General features: G+C 50.8%; 1 protein-coding gene across 2 annotated transcripts; it reads right to left on the reverse strand.

The window, feature by feature from the left end:
• Positions 1 to 970: 970 nt before the first annotated feature.
• MVB12A (multivesicular body subunit 12A) lies at positions 971 to 18,168 on the reverse strand. 2 transcript variants are annotated; one of them, XM_074384421.1, is made up of 11 exons: positions 18,023 to 18,168; positions 16,560 to 16,766; positions 11,488 to 11,937; positions 11,294 to 11,392; positions 11,084 to 11,180; positions 9,094 to 9,220; positions 6,989 to 7,108; positions 6,807 to 6,913; positions 6,569 to 6,630; positions 5,770 to 5,826; positions 971 to 5,547 (listed from the first exon to the last, which is right to left on the reverse strand). In XM_074384421.1, the coding sequence occupies exons 3-11, from the start codon at positions 11,575 to 11,577 to the stop codon at positions 5,485 to 5,487; spliced, it is 822 nt and encodes a 273-aa protein (XP_074240522.1). In that variant the 5' UTR covers positions 11,578 to 11,937; positions 16,560 to 16,766; positions 18,023 to 18,168; the 3' UTR covers positions 971 to 5,484. The 2 variants fall into 2 exon arrangements, with proteins under 2 accessions (XP_074240522.1, XP_003942317.1); XM_003942268.4 differs by lacking the exons at positions 16,560 to 16,766; positions 18,023 to 18,168 and adding an exon at positions 13,825 to 14,073.
• Between the last annotated feature and the right edge of the window lie 4,220 nt (positions 18,169 to 22,388).

Below are 22,388 nucleotides of genomic sequence, written 5' to 3' on the forward strand. Positions count from 1 at the left end.
TCTTCTTGACAAACCTGAGTCCTAATCCTCTGAAATCGCTCCTTTATTGGCCCCTGACCTTGGCTCCTGTCCTGTCTTTGATGTTTCACCCAGTCTTAGCAAGAATCCTGCTAAGTCAGTTTCTTGATATCTGATCGCCCTGGCCTGCCTCCAGCAAGGATCCTGTTAAGCGGGTTTAAGGTGACTCCCCAAGCCTTTCTAATTTTCTAGCCACTGACCCGCCTCGCCCTGCTCCATGGCTATAAATCCCCACTTGTCAACAACTTTGTGGATTCAGAGTTGAGCTCAATCTGGCATGCAGTCGTCTTGAATAAAGTCTTGTTTACTTTTAACAATCATCAGGCAGCAAGGCACCGTGGCTCACGCCTGTAATCCCAACACTTTGAGAGGCTGAGGCAGGAGGATCACCTGAGGTTAGGAGTTCGAGACCAGCCTGACCAACACGGGGAAACCCGTCTCTACTAAAAATACAAAAATTAAACGGGCATGGTGGTGCATGCTTGTAATCCTAGCTACTCCAGAGGCTGAGGCAGGAGAATCGCTTGAACCCGGGAGGCAGAGGTTGTGGTGAGCCAAGATTGCACATTGTACTCCCGCCTGGGCAACAAGAGTGAAACTCTGTCTCCAAAAAAAAAAAATCAGAATTATATGTGTGTGTGTGTGTGTGTGTTTCACAAAGATGGTGTTTCACTGCTGCCCAATCCTTGATCTCCTGAGCTCAAGAGATCCTCCCAGCTTGGCCTCCCAAAGTGCTGGGATTACAGGCGTGAGCCACTGCTGCACCCAGACCTAGATTTTCTTTCTTTCTTTTTTTTTTTTTTTTTTGAGACAGGGTCTTGCTGTCACCCAGGCTGGAGTGCAGTCATGTAATCATAGCTCACTGCTCTGGCGTGCGCTGCGTCCCACGCTGCACAAGGGGTCAAAGACCTCAGAGGGAACAGTGGGGGATAAAGAGACATACAGACAGACATATAGAAAGCTGGGCCAGGCGGTCCGAAAAGCTGATGATGTCAGTCTCTTCGGCCCCGACCTGCCTCAGAGTACTTTATTTTATATGTTTACAAAGCACATAGCAGAGGGAGGGTGTACTTACTTAGAATAGCCTGTGGTTAAAATTCTCTTACTTTTAGTTCACATGCTTCAGCCAACAACTATCTTGCAGCGAGGTCAGTGAGAGCCGGTTTTCTTTTTCGAGGCCTCTCTACACTTCTCCAAGACAGACACATTCCCCTAGTAAGGGTCTGCTGCTCTGGAGTCACCCGAAGTTCACAGCAGCCTTGCTGCTGACTCCCCCAGAGAGAGTGGGCTACTCTGCATCTCTACAATTGCAGCCTTCACCTCCTAGACTCAGGCAACTACAGGTGGGAGCCACTACACCCCTCAGCCTCTCGAGTAGCAGGGACTACAAGCACGTATCACCTTGCCAGGCTAATTTTTAATCTGTACAGACAGGGCCTTGCTGGGTTGCCCAGGCTGGTCTCAAACTCCCAGGGTCTCCAGTGATCCTCTCGCCTTAGCCTCCGACAGTGCTGGCATTCCAGGCATGAGCCACCACGGTGGCCAACTTTTTTTAAAAGCTGGGATGTTTCTTTAGACGACACTGTGCTCACTGTGAGATGAAATAATAGCCTTCCCCTTAGGTGGGATTCTGCACCACTACCTAACAAAGTCTGTTGTTGCTGAGAAATAAGCCTTAGCTCTGCTATTTATTTATTTACTCATTTACTTAGAGACAGGGTTGTGCTCTGCACCCAGGCTGTTGACTTATTAATGATTTAGAGACAGGTCTCACTCTGTACCCAGGCTGGAGTGCAGTGGCGTGATCCCGGCTCACTGCAACTTCCGTTTTCCAGTTTTAAGCAATTCTCCTGCCTCAGCCTCCTGAGTAGCTGGGACTATAGGCATGTGCCACCATGCCTGGCTAATTTTTTTGTATTTTTAGTAGAGACGGGGTTTCACCATGTTGGCCAGGCTGGTCTCAATCTCTCGACCTCGTGATCCACCCGCCTTGGCCTCCCAAAGTGCCTGTAATCCCAGCACTTTGGGAGGCCAAGGCGAGCAGATCACCTGAGGTCAGGTGTTAGAGATAGCCTGGCCAACATAGTGAAACCCTGTCTCTACTAAAAACACTGGGCATGGTGGCACATGCCTATCATTTCAGCTGCTTGGGAGGCTGAGGCAGGAGAATCACTTGAACCCGGGAGGTCAAGGTTGCAGTGAACCAAGATGGCACCATTACACTCCAACCTGGGCAACAAGACCAGGTGTGAGCCACCGAGCCCGGCCCTCTTCCCCCTGCATCCCCCCACCAAGATGAAGTTTCACTCTTGTCGCCCAGGCTGGAGTACAGTGGTGCCATCTCGGCTCACTGCAACCTTAACTCCCAGGTTCAAGTGATTCTCCTGCCTCAGCCTCCCAAGTAGCTGGGACTATAGGCATGCATCACCATATCCGGCTAATTTGTTTGTACTTTTAGTAGAGACGGTGTTTCACCATGTTGCCCAGGCTGGTCTCAATCTCTATCCGTTATCCGCCCGCCTTCACCTCCCAAAGTGCTGGGATTACAGGTGTGAGCCACCGAGCCTGGCCCTCTTTTTCCCCCCACCCCAAGATGGAGTTTCACTCTTGTCGCCCAGGCTGGAGTGCAATGGCGCGATCTCGGCTCACCGCAACCTCCGCCTCCTGGGTTCAGGCAATTCTCCTGCCTCAGCCTCCTGAGTAGCTGGGATTACAGGCACGCGCCACCATGCCCAGCTATTTTTTGTATTTTTAGTAGAGACAGGGTTTCACCATGCTGACCAGGATGGTCTCAATCTCTCGACCTTGTGATCCACCCGCCTCGGCCTCCCAAAGTGCTGGGATTACAGGCTTGAGCCACCGCGCCCGGCCTCTTTTTTTGTTTTTTTGAAACAGAGTTTTACTCTTGTCGCCCAGGCTGGAGTGCAATGGTACGATCTCGGCTCACGGCAACCTCCACCTCCTGGGTTCAAGCAATTCTCCTGCTTCAGCCTCCAGAGTAACGGGGATTACAGGAATGCAGCACCACGCCCAGCTAATTCTGTATTTTTGGTAGAGATGAGGTTTTACCATGTTGGTCAGGCTGGTCTCGAACTCCTGATCTCAGGTGATCCACCTGCTTTGACCTCCCAAAGTGCTAGGATTATAAGTGTGAGCCGCTGTGCCTGGCCACGTTCTTGTGGTTTTTGTTGGCTATTGAAATGGCCCCCGATACCAAAATGCTGTTCAGGGTTCCTGAGTACCAAAGGCCATGATGGCTGGGCTCGGTGACTCAAGCCTGTAATCCCAGCACGTTGGGAGGCTGAGGCAGGATGATGGCCTGCAGCCAGGAATTCAAGGCCAGCCTGGGCAATACAGGGAGACCCCATCAGTACTAACAAAATTTTTAAATTAGCCCATTGTAGCCTGTAGTCCCAGCTACTCAGGAGGCTAAGATTGGAGGATCCACCTGAGCCTGGGAGGTCAAGGCTGCAGTGAGCTATAATCACGACAAAAATAAAATATTTTAAAAAAGAATAAAAGGGCCAGGTGCGGTGGCTCACAGGTGCAATCCCAGCACTTTGGGAGGCTGAGGCAGGCAGATCATGAGGTCAGGAGTTCAAAACCAGCCTTGCCAACATGGTGAAACCCCATCTCTACTAAAAATACAAAAATTAGCTGGGCATGGTGGTGCGTGCCTGTAATCCCAGCTACTCCGGAGCCTGAGGCAGGAGAATGGCTTGAACCGGGACCGAGAAGCAGAGGTGGCTGTGAGCTGAGAGCGCACTACTGCACTCCAGCCTGGGCCACGGAGCAAGACTCCGTCTCAAAAAAGAAAAATGTCTGTGATACACCTCAGGAAGAAAATCTGTTTTAGAGAAGCTTCATGCAGACATGAGTTTCAGTGCGGTTGGCTCTGGGTTCAAGGTGAAACCACCATAGGTTTTAAATAAGGTGTCTTTTTAAAAAGTACATAAAACAAGGTTGTATGCTGGTGGATGAAAATGGTATGGCCTGGGATGGGCGCCATGGCTCACACCTATGATCCCAGCACTTTGGGAGCCCAAGGTGGGCAGATTGCCTGAGGTCATGAGTTTGAGACCAGCCTGGCCAACATGGTAAAACCCCGTCTCTACTAAAAGCACAAAAAGAAAAAAAAATTAACTGGGTATGGTGGCCCAAGCCTGTAGTCCCAGCTACTGGACAGCAAGGGGCAGGAGGGGGTGCTGAGGCAGAATTGCTTGAATCTGGGAGGTGGAGGTTGCAGTGAGCCGAGATTGTGCCACTGTACAGATCCTGGGTGACAGAGGGAGACTCCATTTAAAAAAAAAAAAAGGCAAATTTCTGGATTTGATTCCTCTCTCAGTTTCTCTATCTGGAAAATGGCAACACAACCTGGGTTTCTCAGTGGTTGGTGGTTAGACTACATGAGGTAATAACGGTGCCTCACGTGTTGGGGCTGTGGCCACTGCAATAGAAACAGTACTTGTTTTATCATGCCCAAGGATGGAGGGCCAGGACAACGCGATCTTCTGTATGATCTAGAATCTGGACTTACTCACTCCCTGAGGCTGTTTCTCGCTCTGCAGAATGAGAGACCCAAGCCAGGCACAGTGGTTCACGCCTGTAATCCCAGCACTTTGGGAGGTCAAGGAGGATGGATCACCTGAGGTCAGGAGTTCAAGACCAGCCTGACCAATGTGGCAAAAACCCCATCTCTACTAAAATATATATATACATATATACAAAATTAGCCAGACGTGGTGGCCGGCACCCGTAATCCCAGCACTTTGGGAGGCCGAGGCAGGCAGATCACCTGAGGTCAAGAGTTCAAGACCAGCCTGGCCAACATAGTGAAACTCTGTCGATAGAAAAACATTAAAAATTAGCCCCGTGTGGTGGTGGGCGCCTGGAATCCCAACCACTCGGGAGGCCGAGGCAGGAGAATCACTTGAACCCCGGAGGTGGAGGTTGCAGTGAGCCAAGATCATGCCACTGCACCGCACCCTGGGCCATAGACGAAGACCCCGTCTCAGGAAAACAAAACTAAACTAAACTAAAAACCAGAAATAAACGAGACCCAGCAGAACCGCCTCCCCACCTTGATTCCACCCACTTGCCCGATGCAAGACCGGCAGAGTCTCAGTTCCACGGGCAGGATCAGGACTCCAGAGGGCGAGAACCGGGTAGTGTTTATTGGCAGGAGGACACCCGCGCAGCCTCCAGACCCCAGAGGGTTTTGACACGAACGACTTAGAGGCACTGGCTTCCGTCCAGCTGCAGCCCCGCCCGGCAGGGCCTGGGGGTGGAGACCCCATCACCACGAAGCCGCGACCCGCCCACTCCTCCAGGGCTCCAGCTCCGCCCAGTGGCTGAAGATGGCAAATGCCTTGCAGGGCGGAGGTTCCCAAGATGTAATGAGGCGGGGTGGCCCCCAGGGTCGGGGGTGGTGGCTGAAAGGGGTTCTTTCTGCGGACAGCTGAGGGACTACGAGACGCTGGGGGGCAGTCGGGCAGCCGCGGTTTTCTCCACCACGAAGCCGTAGTTATACTTGGGGAAGGAGAGAGCGAGGGTGAGCAGGTGCCAGGGTGAAGGGAAGGCCAAAGGTGGGGTGCTGAGGAATGGGGGGATACTGAGGGACTCAAGTGGTCTTTGGCCCGGGAGAGATGGGTGTGTCTGGGGGTCAGGGGAGATGGGGAAGATTGGGACAGCCTGGGGCGGGATGGGGGGGTCCCACCTCCTCCAGTACCTCCTCCCTAGCCCTGCACCCACCTCCTCCTCAATGTCCGCCAGAGACTTGATGGTCAGGTCCCCAAATGCAGAGAAGGTCTGGCGGGCAGAGGTGGGTCAGTCTTGGGCCCGATCCCAACCTGAAACCCTCTTTCCCTCGTATTCAAGGAGTCCTGTCCCCCGCCCCCCTCCCCCCCCAACTCCCTAATACTCGTCGCCCAGGCTGGAGTGCGATGGTATGATCTCGGCTCCCTGTAACCTCTGCCTCCCGGGTTCAAGCAAGTCTCCTGCCTCAGTTTCCCGAGTAGCTGGGATTACAGGCATGTATCACCATGTCCGGCTATTTTTATATTTTTAGTAGAGACGGGATTCCTCCATGTTGGTCAGGCTGGTCTCAAACTCCCGACCTCAGGCCATCTGCCCACCTCAGCCTCCCAAAGTGCTGGGATTATAGGCATGAGCCACCGCACCCAGCTAATTTTTGTATTTTCAGTAGAGACCCAGTTTCACCATGTTGGCCACGCTCGTCTTGAACTCCTGGCCTCAAGTGATCCACCTGCCTTGGCGTCCCAAAGTGGTGGGATCACAGGTGTGAGCCACCTCACCCAGCATCCCTCCCCATTCTTGCCACAGCCTCTAGCTACTGGGGTCCACCTGCTTCTCTGGATGGACTCCTCCCCATTCTGAGACTGAGGACCTTCCAGCTGCCACCTGGAGGTGACACACTCCAGCCTCAACCCAGGACATGGCCCTCTGTGGTGGGGCGCTGGATACAGGAATGCCCTGGCACCCGGAGTGGTGATGGCAGGCGCAGACCCCGGCTCCTGGAGACCTGACTCACCAGGGGGCTGCAGCTCTTGCCCTCGAATCGGGGGTGGAGTGTGAAGGGAACCCCATCCATAGCTGAAAAACACGCCAGGAGAGGAGGTGAGGTGGAGGGAGCTGCCCACTCTGCCCAGAGAGGCCCACCCCACACAGCCCGGCTATCAGTCTTTACAGAATCAGCCCTTCCTGCCGTGAAATCTCAAGCCAGTCACACCCTCCGCTCCCAGGCCTCAGTTTCCCCACTCTGTGCTCACCTGAGATGCCATAGAGGCTGGAGGCCTCGTAGATGGAGTCGTTCCTCCGCAAAGTGGATGCCCGAGGGCCCAGCCTTGATAGTGTCCGCTCCAGGAGGCCGCCCTTGCTGAAGGTGGGGTGACCCAGGTCAGACCTCATCCTCGGGCCACGGCCACCCCCACTGCGGTGCCTGAGGGCTCACCTGGGCGGGCTGGGTGCATCCAGAGAGAGGCTCTGCATGTCCCGGCTGAGACCTCGGGGCTTGGGCACCGGCCTCGGGGCCTTCGCTTTCTTACACCAGATGGCAAAGCCGCCCATGTCCCTGGAGTGAGAGGGAAGGTGGGAGGGGTGCTGGCCCCGTGTGGAGCCAGGGTTGAGGATGGCCCCCGGGAAGGCAGGGGACCTGGGCCTCCAGGTGACCTTGTCTTTTAAGGGATGATTTTTTTTTGAGATGGAGTTTTGCTCAAGTCGCCCAGGCTGGAGTGCAGTGGCATGATCTCGGCTCACTGCAATCTTTGCCTTCCCGGTTCAAGCAATTCTCCTGCCTCAGCCTCCCGAGCAGCTGGGATTACAGGCACCTGCCACGATGCCCAGCTAATTTTTGTCATTTTTTTTTTTTTTTTTTTTGAAACAGGGTTTCACCATGTTGACCATGATGGTCTCAATCTCTTGAACTTGGGTGATCCGCCCACCTTGGCATCCCAAAGTGCTGGGATTATAGGCGTGAGCCACCACGCCCTGCTGTATTTTTCTTTTTTTTTTCTTTTTTTTTTTTTTTAGACGGAGTTTCGCTCTTGTTACCCAGGCTGGAGTGCAATGGCGCGATCTCGGCTCACCGCAACCTCCGCCTCCTGGGTTCAGGCAATTCTCCTGCCTCAGCCTCCTGAGTAGCTGGGATTACAGGCACGCGCCACCACGCCCAGCTAATTTTTTGTATTTTTAGTAGAGACGGGGTTTCACCATGTTGACCAGGATGGTCTCGATCTCTCGACCTCGTGATCCACCCGCCTCAGCCTCCCAAAGTGCTGGGATTACAGGCTTGAGCCACCGCGCCCAGCGTATTTTTTTTTTTTTTTTTTTTTTTTAGTAGAAATGGAGTTTCATCATATTGGCCAGGCTGGTCTCTAACTCCTGACCTCAGGTGATCCAGCCCCCTCAGCCTCCCAAAGTGCTGGGATTACAGGCGTGAGCCACCGCACCCAGCCTTATTTTTATTTTTGAGACAGAGTCTTACTCTGTCGCGCAGGCTGGAGTGGCATAATCTCTAGTCACTGCAACCTCCACCTCCCAGGATCAAGCAATCCTTGTGCCTCAGCCACCGAGTAGCTGGGATTACAAGTGTGCACCACCATGCCCAGCTAATTTTTGTATTTTTAGTAGAGTCAGGGTTTCACCATTTTGGCCAGGCTGGTCTTGAACTCCTGGTCTCAAGTGATCCACCAGCCTCGGCCTCCCAAAGTGCTGGGATTATAGGAGTGAGCTCAGTTTCTGTCTACGTTAGACACCAAGTCACTGACTCCTAATTACAGTCCTACAAGATGGTACACACGTCCCATTGTGTTTGTTTGTTTGTTTGTTTGTTTTGAGATGGAGTCTCGCTCCATCGCCCAGGCTGGAGTGCAGTGGCGTGATCTTGGTTCACTGCAACCTCCACCTCCTGGGTTCAGGTGATTCTCCTGCCTCAGCCCCGCAAGTAGCTGGGACTACAGGTGTCCACCGCCACGTCCGGCTAATTGTTTTCTATTTTTAGTAGAGACAGGGTTTCATCACACTGGCCAAGCTAGTCTCAAACTCCTGACCTTGTGATCTGCCCGCCCCGGCCTCCCAAATTGCTGGGATTACAGGTGTGAGCCATCGCAAACGGCCGTGTCCCTGTTTTAACATGCAGAATCTGAGGTTCAGAAGGTGGCCGAAGGAGCCGGGAGTGGTGGCTCACACCTATAATCCCAGCACTTTGGGAGGCTGAGGCGGGTGGATCATGAGCTCGGGAGATCAAGACCATCCTGGTCAACATGGTGAAACCCCATCTCTACTAAAAATACAAAAAAAAAAAAAAATTAGCTGGGTGCACACCTATAGTCCCAGTTACTTGGGAGGTTGAGGCAGAAGAATTGCTTGAACCCAGGAGGTGGAGGTTGCAGTGAGCCGAGATGGAGCCAATGCACTCCAGCCTGGGCGACAGAGCCAGACTCCATCTCAAAAAAGAAAAAAAAAAGGAAGGTGGCAGAAGAGACCACAGGGGTCGGATGGGTGAGATCACAAGTTGGGAGGGCAGAGAAGCTGAGGAGACACCAGGGGGTGGCCTACCCTACTCGAAGGTATCCAGGCACTGTCTTTGTCTTCCCACTCAGCCGGACATCAAACACGGCGGTGTCCGCAGCCCCCAGGGGTAACAGCTTCACGCACATGCGTTTCTTCTTGGACACAGAGGCCTCTGATGGGGGTGGCAGTGGAATGAGAGATGGAAGCCAGGAAAGGGTGGGAGGACCCCAAGATGGCTCTAGGATGAGGCTCGCCAGGGTGCTGTTTAAGGCAGCCACACAGACAGAACTAGGGATGGGGGTTGGGAGGAGTGGTTAAATCATCAGTGGTACAGATGAAGGAGGGGATTCCAGGCAGCTTTTAGGGGCCACTGGAGCAGGCTGATCTTTGGTGATATGGAGGTGCATTCACGGAGGGGTTAGCTGTGGACTCAGACAAAGCTGGGTGCCCATCCTGGCCCTCAAACCTTACTTTCCCTAAGTCTCGTAATCCTATAGAGGTTGGCCAACTAGCACCCAGGAGCCAAATCTGGCTCAAGGCCTGTTTTCTTATTCTTTCTTTCTTTTTTTTTTTTTCTCACTCTGACACTCAGGCTGGAGTGTAGTGGCGCAATCTCGGCTCACTGCAACCTACACCTCCTGGGTTCAAATGATTCTCCTGCCTCAGGCGCCTGAGTAGTTGGGACTACAGGCGCCACCCCCACCACGCCCAGCTAATTTTGTATTTTTATTTTATTTTATTGGTTTGAGATGGAGTCTCACACTGTCGTCCAGGCTGGAGTGCAGTGGCACAATCTCAGCTCACTGCAACCTCTGCCTCCTGGGTTCAAGTGATTCTCCCAAGTAGCAGAGACTAGAGATGTCTGCCACCACACCTGGCTAATTTTTATATTTTTAGTAGAGACGGGGTTCCACCACATTGGCCAGGCTGGTCTCGAACTCCTGACCTTGTGATCCACCCACTTTGGCCTCCAAAAGTGCTAGGATTACAGGAGTGAGCCACTGAGCCCAGCCTAATTTTGTATTTTTAGTAGAGAGCGGGTTTCACCATGTCGGCCAGGCTGGTCTGGATCTCCTGACCTCAAGTGATCTGCCCGCCTCAGCCTCCCAAAGTGCTGGGATTACAGGCCTGAGCCACTGTACCCAGCCTAAGGCCTGGTTTCATACAGCTCATGAGTTAAGAATGATTTTTACGTTTTTAAGGAATTGTTAAAAAAACAAAACAACAACAAAAAAACCGAATATCCTGTAAAACCTAAAATATTTAATATCAGGCCCTTTACATAAAAGTCTGCCAACTCTAGGCTGGGCTGGGTGGCTCATGCCTGTAATCCCAGCACTTTGGGAGGCTGAGGTGGGTGGATCACAAGGTCAGGAGACCATCCTGGCCAACACGGTGAAACCTCATCTCTTAAAAAAAAATATATATATATATATAAAGAAAAAAAGTTTAAAAAGAAGTTTGCCAACTCTAACAAAAAAAAAGCAAAAAGAAAAAAAAAAGTTTGCCAACTCAACTATGAATGAATAGAGCGCCTGAGTCAAATAAAAATGACAAGAGAGGGTGGGAAAGTTCGGTGGGGCTGGGAGGGCCGCGCTAGGGTTGTGGGTCCCGGAAAAGAAGGGTGAGGTAACTAACAGCTGAGGGAGAACAAAGAATGAGCTGCAAAGAGGAGAGAAAAAGTGCTCCAGGCAGAGGAAATGGCGTGTGCAAAGGCTGGAAATGAAAAAGAGAACTCCGCAGTGGTTTTGCTGGGCCGTGGTGTACAGACACAGGTAGCACAACAGTAATGAAACAGGTGGAGTGGACTGAACTCTTAACTCGAGAACGGAGGCTGTGCCAGTCACATCACACACTTTGAATCAGGACAGATGTCGGTCCACCCTAGGGCAGGGCTCTGAGTCCTCAGCCAACCCTGTCATCACCCCGAGTGCCAGGGGGCAGCCGAGACTCAGATTCCGCGCGCCCGTCGTCCCTCCTCCCCGCTCCTCCCTGCAGGGATCCAGACAACTCTCGCCTCCCACGCAGGCCTTACTGGAGTCCGTGGGGTCGCTGACCGGGGAGAAGCCCAGCGGCAGGGGGCTCTTGTCCACCACGATCTGGATATCGCCCACCACGTTCTCCAGCGGGTTCTGCGGGTGGAAGGGGGACACGGCGAGGGTGGTCCAGCAGCGGAGACAGCGCGCCTGGCATAGGGCATCGTGACCCCAGAGGAGGTGGGCGGACCCTGGTGGGCACCCCTTACCTCTAGGCTGCCCAGAGTACTAAGGCACAGGAAGTAGCCAGATTTCTGCGCGAAGCTCTTGCCAAAGTTGGCGGGTGCCCCCTCGACCGTGCAGGAGATCTACAGGGAGGATGCGGGTCAGCGCCGGACTCCCACCCACCCCACAGCGGCTGCCTCTGCCCCCATTCGACCCCCCGCCCCTCGACGCCGCTCACCGCGCTGAACCCCCGAGGCGGGGGTGCAGAGGCCGACGACCAGGCCAGGCCAGCCAGCGGCGCCGAGTCGGTCCCGGGTAGGGGATCCATCCTGAGAGCCGAGCGCCGAAGACCGGGTCGCGGGGTTCAGCCTGGGTCCTCAGGGCAGCCTCCCGACGGCAGCGCTCACGATCGAACTACAACTCCCAGAAGGCCATGAGGGGCGGAGCTCGCCCGGAAGCGCAGTCTACGCGTGCCCGAGGAGCTGCTGGCCAATGGTGTGGGGAGGCGGGGCCTCGCCCCCACGCATCGCCCACGTGCGCGCGGGAGCGACGATTGCGGAAAAAGGGCTTGCTGGCTTTCCACGCCCAGCAACTTCCGCCGGAAATACTACGACGTAGGACCGAGGGACTCGTTCTCTGCAAATCCGCGCTGCGTTCCCCAGAATTGCTTGCGACCTCTGTTGCTAGTCTAGAGAAAAAGCTCGGTGTTTACCGGAAAAGTTGGGAGATTTGTGAAGAATCTGCAATTTCAGTTCTGGGAAATCATCCCAAAGGAAAATCGTCGTGGGATATGCAGCTATTGATTTAAAGAGCGAAAACTATGGACCATCATGAGCCACGAAATCTTGGTTATAACTTGAAGACTTGTTCACAGGAACCATACGTTTTTAAAAGCGAGGTATAAAAGCATTTACTGCCTGTAGTCCCAGCTACTTGGGAAGCCACCAGCAAACCCAGTTCTTTCCCCACTTTGTGTAGCTGGAAAAGAAGGAACATCCAGTCGGAAAAGGCAGTCGGGTTTTACTCACTGGACAGGGATGGAGGAGAGGCTCTCGCTCTAACAGCCCCTTCTCCCTCAACAATAAAAAGCATAACGTTTTATTGTTTCCTTCCCTGAGTACAGGAAGGGAGAGGAATGTTAACATGTGTATGGTGGGACTGGAGACACGCAGGCTCAATTCATGAACATACGTCTTCATACAACCCATGTGCACAAAATGGAGATTTTCTTCTAAGAGAGGGAATTTTAGCATTATAATGATAATATTGGTGATCTAAAGTCAACCAGAGGCCGTCTGTTGCAGTTTGGACCGATTTAGAGGTCTTACCTTCCTCTGGCATCTGGTCAGGGGTCAAGAAGCTCTGTGATGTCACCCCTGGCTGTCTGGAAATCTTTAAGTAGCTGTGCTTTTTTTTTTTTTTTTTCCTTATAACTAAAAAAACTTTACCAGTTATTTTATCAGGGCTCTCCTAGTAATGGTAACAGGGAGGCTGAGGTGGGAGGATCACTTGAGTCCAGGAGTTTGAATCCCAGCACTTTGGGAGGCCAAGGTGGGTAGATCACCTGAGGTCAGGAGTTGAAGACCAACATGGCCAACATGAAGAAACCTCGTCTCTATAAAAACGCAAAAATTAACTGGGTGTGGTGGTGGGCACCTGTAATCCCAGCTACTAGGAGGCTGGGGCAGGAGAATCACTTGAACCTGGGAAGCAGAGGTTTCAATGAACCGACATCACGCCACTGCACTCCAGCCTGGGTGACAGAGTGAGAGTGTCTCAAAAAATAATAATAATAAAATAAATACAAGAAGGATATTGCTAACTATAAGTCTAAAGTAAAGTTTGATGGTACAGAGGGTCCTGCTAAAGTTGTCTGGAAAAAAGTAGAAGAGGAAGATGAAGAAGGAAGAAAAAAACTTTATATGCCAGGCAGGATGGCTCACTCCTCATTACTTGGGAGACCAAGCTGAGTGGAGGTCAGGAGTTAAAGAGCAGCCTGGCCAACAATGGTGAAACCCCGTCTCTACCAAAAATACAAAACTTTAGCAGGGGATGGTGGTGGGCACCTGTCACCTCAGCTAGCCTGGAAGCTGAGGCAGGAGAATCGCATGAACCCAGGAGGTGGAGGTTGCAGTGAGCCGAGATCATATCACTGCATTCCAGCCTGGGTGGCATAGTGAGACGAGTCCTCAAAAAAAAAAAAAAAAAAAAAAAAAAAAGGGAAAGTAGGAAAATACATTGCTAGGAAGACGGTGGGAAGCCAGCAGAAAGAAACTGGTTGTAAAGAAACAAAGGCTTGCTAGAAATTTTATAGGATAGGGTTTATGCTGTCTGTTGAAAAGGGCTTTGCGCAGTATTGATAACGCCAAGGTTGCAGTGAGCCGTGATCACACCACTGCACTCCAGCCTGGGCGACAGAGTGAAATGGTGTCTCAAGAAAACCCCAAAAACCTCACAAAGCTAAGAGGGGTTTTCAAGGACAGTTTGGGGAATGGGGTGGGGGTGACCAGGTAATAGGTGATTGCTGTTTGAAGTGGTTGGGGCAGAGATGAAATCGTAGGGGGTTAAAGCTGACCTCCGACAGGCTGAATCGCTTTTTGGTGGGGCCACAAGAGCAGGGATGTCTGTCCAGTTGTCTCCATGGGTGTCAGACCTGCAAAAAACTTGGAAAGACTTCTCCAAAGGCCAATCTACAACAGCAGTGGTATTTGCAGGAGTAATTGGGTAAGTTGCGTATCTTACAGCTTCTGGAATAATGACTGCTCTTCTCCCATCAAAAGTGGTTCAGGCCGGGCGCCGTGGGTCATGCCTGTAATCCCAGCACTTTGGGAGGCCGAGGCGGCTCGATCACCTGAGGTCAGGAGTTTGAGACCAGCCTGACTAGTATGGTGAAACTCCATCTCTGCTAAAAGTGTAAAAATTAGCTGGGCATGGTGGCGTACACCTGTAGTCTCAGTTACTCGGGAGACTGAGACATACGAATTGCTTGAACCCAGGAGGTGGAGGTTGCAGTGAGCCGAGATCATGCCACTGCACTCTAGCCTGGGTGACACAGTGAGACTTCGTCTCAAAAAAAAAAAAAAAGACAGTTAAGGCCTGGCACAGTGACACACCTGTCACCCTAACACTTTGGAAGGCTGAGGTGGACAGATCACTTGAGGCCAGGAGTTGGAGACCAGCCTGGCCAACACAGTGAAACCCCATCTGTAGTAAAAATGCAAAAAAATTAGCCAGGTGTGGTGGCGGGTGCCAGTAATCCCAGCTACTCTGGAGGCTGAGACAGGAGTATTGCTTGAGCCTGGGAAGTGGAGGTTGCAGCAAACAGAAATGGTGCCTCTGCACTCCAGCCTGATGCAGAATGAGACTCTGTCTCAAAAAAAAAAAAAAAAAAAAAAAGCGATTGAGTTTTTGGCAAGGCCTGTTATTTAAACCATAGCCTTAATGTCTTCCAAAGGTGGCTTGGCCCAATAGTGCAGAAATAATTACAGGAAAAGTTAGGTGGGGGTTGGGTTAGCTTAGCTTACTGTTCTAATTTTCTCACTGATACAACTTTTACAATGGTGGTTTCAACAGGTGGGTGCAGGAAGATTGGCGTTTTTTGTTTTGTTTTGTTTTGAGGTGGAGTTTCAGTCTTGTTGCCCACTCAGGAGTGCAGTGGCGTGATCTCAACCTCTGCCTCCCAGGTTCAAAGGCTACTCCTGCCTCAGCCTCCACTGGAATTACAGGCTCATGCCACCACGCCAAGCTCATTTTTGTATTTTTAGTACAGATGGGGTTTCACTGTGCCACTCAGGCTGGTCTCAAACTCCTGGACTCAAGTGATCCACCAGCCTCTGCCTCCCAAAGTTCTGGGATTACAAGTGTGAACCACCCCCCGATCAGAGGAAACATATTAATACTTTGTTTATTTTAAGAGGGAGTCTCACTGTCTTGCCCAGGCTGGAGTGCAGTGGCATTATCTCAGCCCCCTGCAGCCTCCACCTCCCGATTCAAGCAATTCTCCTGCCTCAGCCTCCCGAGTAGCTGGGATTATAGGCATGCGCCACCACGTTTGGCTCATTTTTGTATTTTTAGTAGAGACAGGATTTCACTATGTTGGCCAAGCTGGTCGTCAACTCCTGACCTCAGGTGATCCGCCCCCCTCAGCCTCCCAGAGTGCTGGGATTATAGGTGTGAGCCACCACGCCTGGCCAAATTCTGAATTCTTCTTTAGGGGAAGTGAGAGCTTGGGACGTAGGCATCCCCTTGGACCCAGTAACCCCACTTTTGGGAGTTCAATCTAAGAAAAGGCTGCAGTCAAGTCCGAAACTTATCAAATGACAAGAGCGAACTCTGACGGGGAGCTGTCATGTATGAAGTGCTAAGCTAAGCTCTTTCCTGTCCAAGAAAATAAAAATACGAGGACCTTCCAAAGGCATTATGCCCAGGAAAAGTTACGGCTGTTGTTTGTGTTGGCTTGTTTTTCTTGTTGTTTGTTTTTGAAATGGAGTCTCACTCTCTCGCTGCGGTGCAGTGGCACAATCTCGGCTCACTGCAACCTCTGCCTCCCGGGTTTAAGCGATTCTCCTGCCTCATTCTCCCAAGTATCTAGGACTACAGGCACCCACCACCATGCCCGGCTAATTTTTGTATTTTTAGTAGAGATGAGGTTTCACCATCTTGGCCAGGATGGTCTTGAACTCCTGACTTTGTGATCCACCCGCCTCAGCTTCCCAAAGTGCTGGGATTACAGGTGTGAGCCACCGTGCCCAGCCCGGTTTGTTTGTTTTTGAGACATGGTCTCACTCTGTTGCCCAGGCTGGTGTGCCGTCGAATGAACATGGCTCACTGCATTTTCCACCTCCTGGGCTCAAGGGATCCACCCACCCAGCCTCCCGAGTAGCAGATCGCCTGAGGTCGGGAGTTGGAGACCAGCCTGGCCAACATGGTGAAACCCCATCTCTACTAAAAATACAAAAATTAGCAAGATGCAGTGGCTCATGCCTGTAATCCCACCTCTTAGGGAGGCAGAGGCAGGAGGATAGCTTGACTCTAGGAGTTTGAGGCCTGCCTGAGCAATATAGCGAGACCCCATTCTCCACAAAAAGGAAAAAAAAAAAAAGACAAAAAATTAGCCAGGCATGATGGTGGGTGCTTGTAATCCCAGCTACTCAGGAGGCTGAGGCAGGAGAATCACTTGAGCTCAGAGGCTTCAGTCAGCCAAGATCACGCCACTGCATTTCAGCCACCACAGACACAGCCACCACACCCAGCTAATTTTTAAATGTTTTGTTGAGATGTGGGTGGGGGATGGGGTGAGGAGAAACTCACTTTGTTGCTCAGGCTAGTCTTGAACTTCTGGGCTCAAGCCATCCTCCTGCCTCAGCCTCCCAAAGTGCTGGGATTACAGGCATGAACCACTGAGTCCGTCCCAAAGGGAAAGTTTGGTCTAGAGACTGAGCCACGCAACGCTGACATTCCTTTCCCCGTTTCGCAAATCCAAGGCTGTCGTTAAGTGTTGTACATTAAGCCAGATGCCTACAAAAAGAGAGAGAAAAAAAGTCCTCACACATCTCCAGATGATCGCCCTCGCGAATTGTTCATACATAAATTATTTGCTTAGCCCCTAAATCTTTACAAGATGTCCAGCCTGTCATAAACAAAGATGTGTTGGCAAGACATGTAACTTCAGGCTCGCAAGCTCTATCTGACCCCTTGTCTACGGAACCAGTCTATTGAATTTCATACTGACAGCACAGATTACAAGTTTACTTTCCCCGGTGCAAAACAAAGACAGGATAACATCCATCAACCCTCCACCAGACCCTGAGAGAGCTGCAAAATTAATCTTTCCTTTCCCTCTCAAATGTTTGCTTTATCTTATATATAGTCATAGTTTCAGTTTCCCTGGGCACCAATTAAAGTCGGAAGAATGTAACTAATGAGAAATCTCATTGCCTACTCCCTTTTTCTTGTCTTCTGGTTGATGGAGATACTGTTTCAGTCTCTAACTTGCATAAACATTCCAATAGACTGGGAAGCAGCTGTTACCACACCCCAGCTGTAAGAAAGCAGAGGTTGGCCGGCTCGGGGTAGCTCACACCTCTCATCCCAGCACTTTGGGAGGCTGAGGCGGGTGATCATCTGAGGTCAGAAGTTTGAGACCAGCCTGGCCAACATGGTGAAACCCCATCTCTACTTAAAGTATAAAAATTAGCCAGGCATGGTGGCACACACCTATGATTCCAGCTACTCAGTGGGGGGGGCTGAGACACAAGAATCACTTGAATCTGGGGGGTGGAGGTTGCAGTGAGCCAAGATTCCACCACGGCACTCCAGCCTGGGCAACACAGTGAGACTCTATCTCAAAAAAAAAAAAAAAAAAGAGAAGAAAGAAAAGCAGAGGCCGGAGGGAAAGGAGCTGGTCCACCATGATGAAATCTGAGCCCAAGTCTGACTCCAAATGTTACAACTGAGCGAGTTAGAGAAAGCACCACACTTTGAGTTTCGATTCAGAGCTCAGAGCTTTTTATTGCCGTTGACCAAGAGGCAGCTAACACTTAACATTTTTTGGCCCGAAGGAAGGGACTTGATTTTTTTATATATATACCTTTCTTAGGGTAGGGGAGGGGAGCCTAGCTGAAGCGGAATTTTGCAGAAGCAGAACAAGCAAGTCAGTAGGAGGAGGCTGGTAACCAGGACGCAGGAGGTTTCCATAGCTGCTGGTTACTAAGAGTATTTTTATACAATTATTAAGGGGGGTAGCAGGGGGGACATTTTATACAATTACTTACCAAGGCGGGGTTCAAGGAGAGGTATTTACAGTAGCAGGCAGGCTTGCCAAGCAGGGCATGGTTCCATTGGTTACAGGTACTGAGAACAGCATGACCCAAACCTCAATGATTCAAGGCTCTGAGTAGAGCGTGACCCAGCAATGCACCTGAGGGAGAAATGGCAGGGAGGGAGAGGCTACAATGGAGTTCACAGCTAAGATGGAGTCAGGGAGGCTAGCTCAAACCTGCACTCAGGCCTCCCCAGGGTAGGGCTTGTCACCCTCGGTGGCACCTCTGACACTTGGGGCTTGATCATTTACTATGGGGGCCGATCTGTGCACCAATGTGTGTACAGCAGCATCCCTGGATGCCAGGAGACAACATGTATAGGCATGTCACCCTGTACAGGCATGGTGACAACAAAAATGTCCCCTGGAGCGGAACCACCCCTGCGCAGTGAGCCACCTGGGGCCAGCACCTTCCTACAGGAATGGACACGTCCTTAGATGCACACGGAGGGCCACATCTCAGTAGCCCAAAGTAAGTGAAATATACATGTAGTGTGATAACAAACAGAAATGAAACAACTGAGGGTCGATTGTGGATGATCTTTGCTTCTTAAATGTTTTTTTAAGTAGTTTATTTTATTTATTTATTATTATCATACTGGGGTGCAGGATTGTTACAGAGGTACACACATGCCATGGTGGTTTGCTGCCTCCATCCCCTCATCTCCTACATTAGGTATTTCTCCTAATGTTATCCCTCCCAATCTCCCCACTCAATTTTTTTTTTCTTAGCCAGAGGCAGTGGTTCACACCTATAATCCCAGCAATTTGGGAGGATGAGGAGGGAGGATTACATGAGCCCAGGAGCTGGAGACCAGCCTGGGCAACATAGGAAGATCCTGTCTCTACAAATAATACACAAATTAGCTGGGCATGATGGTGGTGAGCGCCTGTAGTCTCAGCTACTCAGGAGGCTGAGGCAGGAGGATCACTTGAGCCCAGGAGTCTGAGACAAGCCTGGCCAACATAGTGAGACCCCCATCTCCACAAAAAATAAAAAATTAGCCATGTGTAGTACTGTGTATCTGGTCTCAGCCACTCAGAAGGGTGTGGTGGGAGGACTGACCACTCAAGCCCAGGAGGTCAAGGTTGCAGTGAACTATAATCGTACTCCAGCCTGGGCAACAGAGCAAAAGCCTGTCTTTAACAAATAAATAAAAGGCTGGGCTTGGTGGCTGACGCCTGTAATCCGAGTGCTTTGGGAGGCCAAGGTGGGCAGATCATAAGGGCAGGTATTCAAGACCAGCCTGGCCAATATGGTGAAACCCTGTCTCTACTAATAATACAAAAATTAGCCAGGGATAGTGGCGCGCGCCTGTAGTCCCAGCTACTCAGGAGGCTGAAGCAGAAGAATAGCCTGAACCCAGGAGGAGGAGGCTGCAATGAGCTGAGATCATGCCACTGCACTCCAGCCTGGGCAACACAGCAAGACTCTGTCTAAATAAATAAATAAATAAATGATAGGAAATTGGGTGTAGGGAATGAGGAAAATTCTTTGTACCAGGCTGACTGGTTTTTTTTGTTGTTTTTTTTTCTGCAAATCTGAAACTATTCTAAAATAAAATGTTTCTTTTTCTTTTTCTTTTTTTTTTTTTTGAGACAGAGTCTCACTCTGTCACCCAGGCTGAAGTGCAGTGGCACAATCTCAGCTCACTGCAATCTCCACCTCCAGGTTCAAGCGATTCTCATGCCTCAGCCTCCCGAGTAGCTACAATTATAGGCACCCACCATCACGCCCAGATAATTTTTGTATTTTTAGTGGAGACAGGGTTTCACCATGATGGCCAAGCTGCTCTCAAACTCCTGACCTCACGTGATCCACCCACCTTGGCCTTCCAAAGTGCTGTGATTACAGGCATAACTACCGCACCCAGCTAAAACCAAAATAGGGCTGGCGGCTGGGTGCAGTGGCACACTCCTGTAATTCCAACATGTTAGGGGCTGAGCCAGGAGGATCTTTGGAGCCCAGGAGATTGAGACCAGCCTGGGAAACATAGTAAGACCCCATCTGTACAAAAAATAGAAATTAGCCAGGCATGGTGGTGCACACCTGTAGTCCCAGCTACGCAGGAGGCTGAGGTGAGAGGATCGCTTGAGCCCAGGCGGTCAAGGCTGCAGTGAGCTATGACTGCACCACTGTACTCCAGCCTGGGTGGCAGGACAAGACTGTCTCAAAAGGAAAGAAAGGATAAAAAGAATGGCAGCCTGACAGTTTCCATTTGTAATTTTATTGTAAAAGTAATTGTGGTTTCTGCCATTACTTTTAATTAATGTAATTGATACCATTACAAATAATGGCAGGCCAGGCGTGGTGGCTCACACCTGTAATCCCAGCACTTTGGGAGACCAAGGTGGGCAGATCACAAGGTCAGGTGTTCGAGACCAGCCTGGTTAACATGGTGAAACCCCGTCTCTACTAAAAATACAAAAATTAGCCAGCCATGGTGTTGGGTGCCTGTAATCCCAGCTACTCAGCAGGCTGAGGCAGGAGAATTGCTTGAACCCAGGAGGTGGAGGTTGCAGCAGGGAGCCGAGATCATACCACTGCACTCCAGCCTGGGCGACAGAGCGAGACTCCAAATAAAAAAAAAAAAGTAATGGCAGAGGCTGGGCGGGGTGACTCATACCTGTAATCCCAACACTGGGAGGCCAAGTCGGATGGATCACTTGAGGTCAGGAGTTTGAGACCAGCCTGGCCAACGTGGCGAAACCTAAAGTCTCTACTAGAAATACAGAAAGTAGCCGGGCATGGTGGCCGGCATCTGTAGTCCCAGCTACTCGGGAGGCTGAGGCAGGAGAATTGCTTGAACCCAGGAGGCAGAGGTTGCACTGAGCCGAGATCACACCACTGCATGCACTCCAGCCTGGGCGACAGAAGGAGACTCAATCTCGAAAGAAAAAAAGCGATGGCAGAACCCGCAATTACTTTTGCACCAACCTAATATATAACTACATATGTATATATATTTTAAAATGTAAAATAAAATATAGGCTGGATGCCATGGGTCACATCTGTAATCCTAGCACTTTGGGAGGCCGAGGCGGGTGGATCTGGCCGACATGGCAAAACCCCATCTCTACTAAAAGTACAAAAAATTAGCTGGGCATGGTGGGGGGCGCCTGTAATCCCAGCTATTCAGGAGGCTGAGGCAGGAGAATTGCTTGAACCTGGGAGGTGGAGGTTACAGTGAGCCTAGATTGCGCCATTGCACTCCAGCCTGGGCAACAAGAGCAAGACTATCTCTCAAAATAATAAATTAATTAAATAAAATAAATATATAATTATATACTACATATATATATGTATTTTTCTAAATAGAGATAGGGTCTCGTTATGTTGGCCAGGCTGGTCCCAAACTCCTGGCCTCAAGCAATCCTCCTATCTCTGCCTCCCGAAGTACTGGGATTACAGGCGTAAGCCACTGCACCTGGCCCACCATTTATAATTTTAAAGGAAAGAGCAACAGACTTTCAGTTTGGAGGGCTGGGACTGTTTGCAAGTACAAAATTTAGGGAGGACACCAATCTATTATTGTTATTATCATTAATTTTTTTTTTTGAATCAGAGTCTCACTCTGTTGCCCAGGCTGAAGTGCAGTGGCGTGATCTCCGCTCACTGCAAACTCCGCCTCCTGGGTTCAGGCGATTCTTCTGCCTCAGCCTCCCAAGTAGCTGGGACTACAGGTGCATGCCACCACGCCCAGCTGACTTTTTTGTTTTGTTTTTTGATATTTTGGTAGAGACAGGGTTTCACCATGTTGGTCAGGCTGGTCTCGAACTCCTGACCTCGTGATCTGCCCGCCTCGGCCTCCCAAAGCCAATCTATTATTATCCACATTTTACAGCTGGGGAAATCAATGCTAAGAGAGAAAAGTCATTTACTTAGGGGTGCACCACCCAGGCCTCCAACCCGCAGTTCATGAAATCGTGACTTCTGACCTGGTCCCAAACTGACTCTAAAGTTTCCAGGCCTGAACAGTGCCCGCTCAAATAAATCAGCTTAGTCAAGTAAGTCAGGCAAAGGTCGTGTCTGTGAACCTGGAGTCCTGGCAACGCTGATAGGTCCCTCCTCATGGGACAAGTTCACCCTTGGACTTCTCAGCAAGATCTTCTCCCACCACTTGTTAATTGGTTCTTGGTTCTAAGTGATTTGTTTGTTTGTTTGTTTGTTTAAGAGATGGGTTTCCACTCTGTCACCCTGGCTGGAGTGTAGTGGCACAATTCCAGCTCACTGCAGCCTCAAACTCCTGGGTTCAAGCAATCCTCCTGCCTCAGCCTCCTGAGTAGCCGGGACCACAGGTATGTACACCACCATGCCT

Source organism: Saimiri boliviensis, chromosome 14 (genome assembly GCF_048565385.1).
Source record: "Saimiri boliviensis isolate mSaiBol1 chromosome 14, mSaiBol1.pri, whole genome shotgun sequence".
Taxonomy (NCBI): Eukaryota; Metazoa; Chordata; class Mammalia; order Primates; family Cebidae; genus Saimiri; species Saimiri boliviensis.